The 10,523-nt window shown below is 44.3% G+C and overlaps 1 protein-coding gene across 7 annotated transcripts in view; it reads right to left on the bottom strand.

Moving 5' to 3' along the window:
* Nucleotides 1-830: 830 nt before the first annotated feature.
* Nucleotides 831-10,523, bottom strand: part of RUNX1T1 (RUNX1 partner transcriptional co-repressor 1) — a 151,305-nt gene continuing 141,612 nt past the window's right edge. For all 7 annotated transcript variants that reach the window (XM_059672256.1, XM_059672255.1, XM_059672257.1 and 4 more), the window contains exon 11: nt 831-2,349. In XM_059672256.1, coding sequence (XP_059528239.1) covers nt 2,074-2,349 — 276 coding nt within the window. In that variant the 3' untranslated portion in view covers nt 831-2,073. The remainder of the gene's footprint in view (nt 2,350-10,523) is intronic.

Raw genomic sequence — 10,523 nt, 5'->3', positions numbered from 1 at the left:
CACTTTAGATTTTTAAGTCAATGCCGGGTGTGCGTATGTGCGTGGAGAAGGGTCTTCCCAGCCTCGAAAACTTTGGTTGTTTACACAGCCTGCAGCACTGCTCCCCCTGAAGCACACAACCTCATCCTGGGCTACTGGCTTCAACACTAACAAGTAGTTCTGGTCTGGACCCTGGACAAGGAAGGGTTCATGGATTCACGCGAGACCTTGCTGAACACAGTTAACCTGCTGAGCATTTGGAAAGTAGTCCTGGTGCTTTTCAAGATGCGGCTTTTGGTCCATCAGATCAGTCTTTGGCGGACTTCCCTTTTGTAAGAAAACTGTAACCTGGCATTCAGCACTTAAAGCTGTCAGTCTACACCTCAGCATTTGGACTCTAATGAGTTAACATTTTATTTTATTTTTTTGTAAAATTAGAAATACTTAAACAACCTTACAGCAATATACATGCACTGTCTTTTTTTTTTTTTAAAGTAGATTATCTTGTTATTTTTTTTTAAAAAAAAGTCCCAATAATGATTTTTCAACAAAAAAAAAAAAAAAGGAAAAAATCCACTACTACTCTATGCTACAGCTAAACTTGGTGAAATGGCTCTAGCATATTCGAAGTTTGCTTAAAAAAAAAAAAAAAAAGCATGCCTAGGGAGTCATGTGACAGTGCAAAATACATTTATGTACATCCCCTCTTACAAAAACACCAAGGTTAGCATTCCATGAACATGCTGGTTTTCAGGAAAAAAAATCCTAGAAGAGAGTGAAATAGCAGCTCCGAAAGATTTTTTTTCTTTGCTTTTTTCTTTTCTTGAGGACAACCAAAAAAAGTCTTTCCCCCCCCACCCGAACTACTAGAGAAATATCACTAATACATATAGATATAAAAGCAGCATAGAAAGATACAGGTTTCTCATCAACTAGGAATAAAGAGACTAAATGCGGGCGTATGGTTAAACTACAATGCATCTTCACATTTGTCCAACACATTTACAAGAAAAACACCATTGGAAACCTCACAGGACAGAAGTGTTTTCACACGAAGAGAACTACTCGTCTTTAATTAAAAAATCTAAACAGGGCAGGGTTGAAAATTTGGAAAGGGGCTGGAGCTGGAGCCACCATTTTTTAAAAAGTATTTTTTCAATATAAAAATGAATGAGCTGGAACAGACCCAATGTCTTATTCTGTGGAGTCTCGCAAAAGTGAATAAACGTGGAATGGGTTAGTTAGGGCAGCCGGCTGATGTCAGAGCTGCCAGAATGCTAATTAACTGCAGGCTGAATCTCTTAACCTGTGTGTGTGTGTGTGTGTGTGTGTGTGTGTGTGTGTGTGTGTGTGTGTAAAGGAGCTTTTTGTATTAGGGCTTTTTTTCCCCTTCTTTTGCTGCTGTATCCATACATCCCACTGCAAATCATCTTTCATTTTTCATTCTGTTGACCTGGATATTATTTCTTTTCAGAAACTGGGGGTGGGGGGGAAAACGAACATCTGTTTCTCCTTCCAATATGCTGCACATATGGGTGTTTTGTAGCGGGTCTTCAGAGTTCAGTTAGCAACCCATGGACGCCATTCATCTTCTTGTTAAAACGTCTACCACTGTAGCCAATGCTCATGCCCTGGAGGGTTTTCCTCTTTTTTTTTTTTTTCTTTCTTTTCCCCCCCATTATTGTATATCAGGAACACTGTGTCTTAATCTTAGCATTTTGCTTTCAACAGCAATTAGCAATCTCTTGGTTTGCTGTTTGGTAAAGCATCGGTTAATGAGGTCATCTAGTTTAAAATCCCAGCTACTGGCGAATAACAGGGAGGAGGTCAAATCTATCATTTCATGTTATATTCTCTGCTCTCTTTTCAGTTCTCTAAGGAGGAGATTATCTTTGTTATCCACAAGAAGTCCTTACGACCCGTGACTGGCCCTCTGTCTTCCTACCGGGTAGGTTCTCTCTTGCTCAAGGACTGCAATAGGAAAGTTCATCTACACACAAACAAACAAACAAAAAGAACTTCGAGCATCTGAGGATGAAGAATTGGTTTCGTGTTGGTTGTGTTGTGTTTCCTTGGACAGTTCGGAGTTCACATCTAGCGAGGGGTCGTCTCTATGGTGGACGGGGTCCCCGGGGTGGTTGACCTCGGGGTGGCTGCTGGTGGGGTGTCCATCGGGCTCCCGGCCCCGCTGCTGGGCGTGACCGAGGAGCTGACGGCGGGCGTGTCCCCCTGCGGCTGGGCCTGCAGGGTCTGTCCACAGATGTGGTGGTGCTTTTCCCAGTCTTTGTGCTGGCAAAACGAGCCGCAGTATCGAGCCGTGTTGCAGCCGCTGCAGGTCTCACTCGCTTTGCGGCCACAGTTCCAGCAACTCTAAGGGAGAAGGCAAAACAAAGCAAAATCCCAGATGAATCCACTGTCCAAACCGAAGTCTGGGGACTGTGCTGGGCAGCACTGCCCCCTTTTCTTTTTTAAAATATATTTTTATTGGTTTCGGAGAGGGCGAGGGAGAGAGAGAAACATCAATGATGAGAGAATCATTGACTGGCTGCCTCCTGCACGCCCCCTACTGGGGATCAAACCTGCAACCCAGGCACGTGCCCTTGACCGGAATCGAACCCGAGCCGACATTCTATCCACTGAGCCAAACCAGCTAGGGCCTGCCGCCTTATTTTCAAGAACTCTGTAGTAAGAATGAAAACTCCAGGTGTATGTGTGTATACACACTAAACACACAGAGATGCAGGTTTTGGTGTGATGGTTGCCCAAACTTCTCTGCCAACCACTCTTGTGACATCTCACACACTGGCTGGAGCTGCTTTCTGCTTTAACTGTAAAGTCCCCTTCCTTTTAGGTTTGCTGTATCTACCGCATTTTCCCATCTAATACCAGTACCGCCATGGTCGCACACAAATATATCGCTCTTGGCAGAGGCATCTTCCTTCCAGATAGAACAGAAATTACAAAGGGCCAACAAGAACCCTATATGAGACTCAAAGAAATGTAACGAAGATAGAGTATTCTATTCCCGGCTCTATCAGACAGAGATTGAGATAAGACCCTCTAACCTCTCCGTGCATTTAGTTGTCCCCACTGCACCCAGTCAGTCAGTGAACCTGATAAGCAAACTCAAACAGTTTGGTTTGCTTGTTCTCTAAGCACCCAGAACAGTGCCTGATATATATGGCAGGTGCTCAATAAACATTTGAATGAATCTGAGTATACTTCATTTAACTTTGAAAAACCAGAGATACTAATACTTCATAAATAATAAGGCATTTTATTTACACACAATGCATTTCAGTTGATGGAGTTCCTTCTAGCTTAGCGACTCTGTGTAGTCAGAAAAGTGGAGGAAACGAAAAAGACCTTAGCAAGCCCAATGCTAATAGTCAGTGCTTTTAAGAAGTGAAATAAGCTCAAATGAAGTTGCCTCTGAGATTTAAACTTTGAAATAGACGCATCATGAATCAGAGCACAACGTATTAGAGACGGAAGAGCACCTGCATAGGACAGATCGCGGGGAAGAAAGGAGATTTGGGGAGGAGCTAAAAGGTAAAGTCCCTCAGGCACCCTAGGAGGGGGTGAAACCTCAGGAAGCCCACTTTAAATTTCCTCCAGTAGTTCCTTTGGCAAGACCAACCCCATTGCAAATGCTATATAAGGGGATCTTAGCCTTGTGCAGTCATCTGTTTTTCTTCATCTTCCTTGGTTTTGATTATTTTCTTGCAAAACAAACTTCTGTTGAGCGCAATGTAATGATCTTCAGTGTGAAGTTCAGTTATGTGACCTTCTGTAGAGTTCTTTTACTTTTGGGAATGGCTGTGTCACAATTAAAATGCATTTTTTAAAAGTCCTAATATATATGAATATTAAAAACCTCTCCACTGTGTGCCCTGCACTTGTTTTACTTTAAGCATGCTGGTTGTGTGGCTTCTGGTGGGCTCGTGAGCCTACTTTGAATATCCCAGTGGAAGGTCAGCCCGTCACCCTAATATGTGTGGCGTTAACCACCATGCAAAACATGCAGAGAAATGTTTAGCAGTCCTCCTAACTTTGCTAGGAAATAAAGGGCCTCCTAGAGTTTCACGTGCTTAAAGCCTATGAACTCCAGAACTCGACTTTAAAACTTCTAGAAAGAGCTCAGCTCTACATTCTTATTTCTTTATTATTCAGAAATTATGGCCCCAGGAAGGGGGAAAATAAAATCCAGAAAAACCTCAAGATCTCAAACGCTGGTCCATGGGAGGTGTTTTAAAGGAACATACCTGAGGAAATACATGTTCACATCATGAAATAAAATAAAATTACAATTAACAATCAGTACTGGCACAAATTTTTTTTTCTACTTTAATTTAACCAGGAATATAACTCAAAAGATGTGTACTTCTGATCCGAGGTTTCATTGCAAAACTTGAAGCCCTTCTTCTTCAAAATTAATTCCATTGCATTTGCATGTACAAATGACCCCGTAAAGTCATGGACAAACGTGGGCCTGGCCCTTAGGAGCTGTGAGGTGACACGACACTCAGAGTGAAGTTTACTTCCTGGAAGTTTAGTCACTTTTAAAAAATATATATATTTTATTGATTTTTTTACAGAGAGGAAGGTAGAGGGATAGAGAGTCAGAAACATTGATGGGAGAGAAACATCGATCAGCTGCCTCCTGCACACCCCCTACTGGGGATGTGCCCGCAACCAAGGTACATGCCCTTGACCGGAATCGAACCTGGGACCTTTCAGTCTGCAGGCCGACGCTCTATCCACTCAGCCAAACCAGTTAGGGCGGTTTAGTCAATTTTAGAAGAATGCCAGGTGGATCCTGGAACAAAGGCAGCAAATACTTGAAATTACTAAATGACAGCAGAAAATTCCAATTAGAGAACAGAGACTCAGATCCAAAACAATATTTTAAGGAAATTAAATATCTATCTAAGTCGAGTGGCTTCTTTAAAATACACCCTGGTGTGAGGGTATTCTTCTCTGGCAGAGGCACATTTTGGCAGACACAACAGTGGTAACTGCCCGGGACTCAGCGCAACCGTCAGATTGAAATCAGATGTAGGCAACCTCCTCCATTGCAGCTGATTAAACACACAGGCTACACCAGGTAATTACAGAGGCCTGTGTTGGGGGGTTGGTGTGAGGAGACAGGATGGGGACTTCTTTTATTTTTAAAGTGTTTTCAAAGATGGGAACAATTTTACAAATAAAAAAAAATGGAATTATGCCAAATATAGAAACAGATGTTTTGGATCATGAAGCTGCTGGGAATTGAGCCTTCGTGTCTTTGTACGGCCGGATTCTGACCCAGGATTCAAGGGCTCTTGCTAATTTTACCTCTATCCCCATTCCCAAGTTGTTGGATCACATTCATTTACCACCCACAGCTGGGAAAAAACAACCTTCAGCGGGAGGAAGGTACAACAAAGAGCAATTCCAATGACCTGGTGGGGAAAAGACACAAACGAACGACATATTTTTATTCCTCTTGACATTGCACTGCAATGAATGTGGAGGGAACTTTAGCGTAAGTATTCAACTAACAAAACAAAACAAATCCAAACTGCACATTCCTTTTAAAAAGCTCATTAGAAAACAGACAAAGCAATTTCTATGAATATATTTCTCTTGGGTGGTTCTTCTGAATTTCCTGTCAACTAGTCCATACCTGCAAGACTGAGAGACCAGTGGCACTCGGCCCCTCATCGCCATGCTTCTGGGAACAGGGAAATGCACAGAATCTTGTGAGGACTGTCATCTGAATAATTTCACATTTCTAAGCTTTCTGCTGTTCACAAAGGTGGAAACTAAAAATTGGGTATAATCCCCATAAATTGTGTACAGCCATAAAGGGCAGGGCTACAGTGATCAATGACTTAATCCAATTTTACTTTTTTTTTTTTTTAATTTGTGCTTGTTATATTCAGGCTAGTATTTCCTGATACTTGCTCTATTTGTTTTGTTTGTTACCTGTTTTATTATTTTTTTAAATAACTGAGCTTCCTTTCAGTCCCTGGAGGAATGATGCTGGTGACTCAATTACCACAATAGTGTAGAAGGTTCGAGAATAGCATTGCATAGCAAATTCCATTCCCAAATCTAATGGCACTTTATAGTCTTCCCTTATTTGTGACCATATAGCCCCTTTTCAGCATAAAGGATTTTTTATTCCCTATCTGAAAAGTGGGAATTAGTTCACTGACCAAAATTGGGCTGAGTCAGATGAAGAACATGGGGCTGAACACCATGCTCCCCTTTGCTAACTGTACTAACACTACAGGGAAAATGGGAATGATGGATTGGAGCTTTGGAATGCCAAAGCTGTATGTCAAAGACTATTAATTCTTTGTTTCATATCAGCATTTCTCTTCATTCCTAAGAACAAAATTATTTCTTTCATCTTGTTATTTTAGACAGAGAATGGACATTCTGCCCTACTGGCAAAATAATACCTTTTCTGGTTCCTCTGGTGGAAAATTCCTTTTCCAACCAACAAAACACTTCCTCCTGAATTACTTTGTTTCTCCAGTTCTTACATACCTATAATTCTCCAGAGAAGAAAAAAAAACCCTCTCACCTGCAAGGAATGCTCAATGAATTTAGTAGAATGTTTACAATTGAAATTCCCCAAATTAAAAGAACTCTACGCAAGGTAGCACAACCTACATTCACACTAACGATCACATCTTACATTGCGCTCAACAATTTAAAACCACTTTAAAATACATGCTGCAGCGTAGGAAACAGACCCAAAGAAAACTGAGGCTCAAAGAATAAACAACGTTTGAGTAGATGACTTACGTAAAATCACACAGATATGAAGTACATCGCCAACGTCTGATTCACCCAGGTCTTAGGCCTGCAAACCAAGTACTTTTGAGAATGTCACACTGTCCATTTCAGCTCTTTCTTAGAACCTGTTTTGGCGGCAATAAGGTTGGGGGGGGGGGGCGGTGCTCACCTCCTGAGAGTGGACAGAGGTTGGGCCAGGAATCTGGAGCACGGAAGACAAGGTATCATGGTGTGTACTGGGAGTGGCTTCCGAGTCCGCCTGTCCTGAGCTTCTCCTCCAACAGGCACGGACGGCTGCACTTACTTCCCCTTACACTGTTCTCCACCCTCATTGTCCTTAGACTTTCTGAAGACTCACTATTTCCCTACCCCTCCCTTTTCAGCTCCACTTGTTGAAATTCCCTCTAATTCTGGTTTCCAATATACGAACATTCTGATTCTTCTAGTGCAACTTCTTCTTCAGTTTGTTCCTTTTCCTCTAAATATCTGGCGAGGGGGGAGCTGGCATAAAGGAAAGAAGTGAAGCTTCTCTTCCCACCCGTTCCCCTGTCAGGATTTCCTGGTTTCAACTGTTAGATGTAAGAAAATGACTATTAAGCCCATTTCTCCAGCTCCCAGTTCCTTCCTGAGCTGCTATCCAAGATGCTCCCCTGCCCCTAAATCGGTATTCCCTAACCCAACGCGCCGGTGTGGCCCGTTTCAGCCACTGGCAACATTCGGGCCCAAGACTTTGGAAACTCCTATTGGAAACTCCTATTTTTTTAGTCCCTGCAACCACTCAGTGCAAAACCCCACAGACCTTGCTCCCATGGTCCCTCTCCTTCCTTTCCAATCTCATGGTTACTGTCCACCTTCCTTCCCTGCCCTTCCTGTTAGACCAGTGGTCAGCAAACTGCGGCTCGCGAGCCACATGCAGCTCTTTGGCCCCTTGAGTGTGGCTCTTCCACAAAATACCACGTGCGGGTGCACATGTACAGTGTGATTGAAACTTCGTGGCCCATGCGCAGAAGTTGCTATTTTGTGGAAGAGCCACACTCAAGGGGCCAAAGAGCCGCATGTGGCTTGTGAGCCGCAGTTTGCCGACCACTGTTAGACTATCTTCTTTTTTTAAAAAAATATATTTTATTGATTTTTCACAGAGAGGAGGGGAGAGGGACAGAGAGTCAGAAACATCAATGAGAGAGAAACATCGATCAGCTGCCTCCTGCACGCCCCCCACTGGGGATGTGCCCGCAACCAAGGCACAGGGGCACAGGCCCCTGACCAGAATCGAACCTGGGACCCTTGAGTCCGCAGGCCGACGCTCTATCCGCTGAGCCAAACCGGCCAGGGCTAGACTATCTTCTTAACTGGTTTCGCATCTCGCATCTCTCTTACATAGACACACTGCTCATCTGTACGGTGACTCGCTTATACAAATGTTCCCCTCATATCCTTTGCACCTCTCAGCCACTTTGCAAAGTGGGGCACAGAGACAGGACCCCAGGTTTGCACATGAGGAAACCAAAAGCACCGAGAGGCAAACTGCTCAAGGTCGTTCCACACCCAGAGCTCCAGCCCTATACGGCGAACAGCAATGGATTCCAACAACTGGCCTTTGAAGAAATGAAGCCAACAAACAGCATAACACAGAGTCACAGCTCGTGCTGGGAGCTCCAAACGCTCCTGGGGGCCAATGGGTCTGATGACAGGAGCAATGCCTGACAGCCCCGTGGAGTGACTGTGCGGCGACTACATTCTCCGGAGGCCACGCGCTGGCCTGGGCCATGCTGTGCAGGTCCCGCCGGGAGTGGCTCCAGCGATTCTAGGAGGAGTAATCAAGATGGGCCTCTCAGAGGGACCTGCTCACACCATCAGGACTGTGCAGATTCTAGAAACAGAAAGTTTAAAGATACAGTCCGGGTTTCTGCGTTAAGTGCCACAAAACTGCCCGACTTTGATATACACGGTGCAGCTCTGCACCTATGGGGAAGGAATGAATAAAGGCTGGTTTAATCTGGGGGAACTATCTCTTTGGCGGCTTAAAACGCAAGACTAACCATTGGGACAGTACATTTACTGTCTGTTCTATGTTCATGTCTAGTAACTTGCTCCGATCACCCAAGCTAAAGCAAGATATGGATCTCAAAGAAGAGCTGTTGTGGGTTCTTTTAAAATAGGCCGTAGCTGACAGTGTTACTGGGCGGGGGATAGGGGTGGGGGTGGGGGTATAAGTATAAAAAGAGGAAATAAACATGGAAAATAAAAAGTCTCAGATGGCCAGATTCAGCAAATGTCCTTTCTTTTGATGTACGCTAATGTGGGTGAGGTATGTAAACACTGTAAAAAGAGAAACGACAGAAGATACCCCGTCGCTGAGATAGGTCTGAGGTCCAGCATCATTCTGCGATAATAATGACAGACGATGAACCCAAGCCAAGTTAGAGAACCAGGTGGAATCATCGGGAGGAAGTCCAATGAGGGAACAGAGACGCCACCGCACAGTCAGGACAGAAAGACGCCCACTCCTGCCGTGTGGCTGTCAAGGAGGTGGGGTGAGGGCGGCAGCCTGGACGGAGGCCCCGCTCGCACTCACTGCGGTGAGACCCTGAGCGGAGGCCTGACCTCCCTCGAATGCAAAATGAAGACAACAGCACCGTTTACCCCCCCTGAACTCACAGAAAGAGTAAATGAGCACGAGGACAGAAAGCACTTTCTACCACATCTGGTGCAGAGTTAAACATTCCTTGTAGGTCTTCTTGTTTTACCCCCGGCAAAATAAACGTCATGTCACCCCCCAGTAACTATGCTGGGCAGGGTTCCCATGTGCTGGGACAGCCGGGGTTAGAGGAAGGCTCTGTCCCGGAAAAAGTTCGCCCTTTTACTCCGAAAAGTGTTCCTGTTTGAATGGTGCATTGCATGGCCCCCTACAAACAACACCCAAGTGTCATTTGCCTTACTCCATCCACACTTTCTCCCTGCTGTTTCCTCCAATTCAGTTATTTCCAGCCCCTTCTTCCTTCTGGAACTTTTCCATTCTTTACAGCTGACCTTTCAGAGCCGGAGGGTTTTCTAAGCAGAACGGGCATTATTGGGTCCGTTCAACACGTGTGAAAACGGAGGCAGGAAGAGAAAGACGGAATTCAGGTATTATAGAGAAGAAGTCCTTAATGTGAAGAGCTCAAAAGAAACACATGAACAGCCACTCCAAGCTAGAACTCTGGTCTTCCACCTCTGAAGTTCAGGTTCTTTCCTTTCTTTGTTGTTGTTTTTTAATGTATTTTTATTGATTTCAGAGAGGAAGGGAGAGGGAGACGGAAACATCCATGATGACAGAGAATCATTGATCGGCTGCCTCCTGCACGCCCCCTACTGGGGATCGAGCCCACAACCTGGGCATGAGGCTCCTGACCGGACTTGAACCCAGGACCCTTCAGTCCACAGGCCGATGCTCCATCCACTGAGCCAAACCAGCTAAGGCCAGGTTATTTCTTAAAGTCCCCCTGAAGGAGACTTTCCTATCATCTACATGTGTAGTCTTATTGATTCAGATTATAAAGATCATATGATCTAGGCAAGGGATGCATACATATCTACAATTGGAGGTGGCTTCAAATAAGGAAGGGAAAGAGGAAAAAGAATGTTTTAGTCAGAAAATTTCCTCTATCTTGTGATAAAGGACTGTGGAAAATATGGCAGGTAATGCCTTGTGCTATTGCTCTCAGAACATGTGAAATTAAAATATTTATGTAAAAAAAAATAACATCTCATTC

Source organism: Myotis daubentonii, chromosome 17, assembly GCF_963259705.1.
Source record: "Myotis daubentonii chromosome 17, mMyoDau2.1, whole genome shotgun sequence".
Lineage (NCBI taxonomy): Eukaryota > Metazoa > Chordata > Mammalia > Chiroptera > Vespertilionidae > Myotis > Myotis daubentonii.
This window is presented reverse-complemented; position numbering and strand designations above follow the sequence as displayed.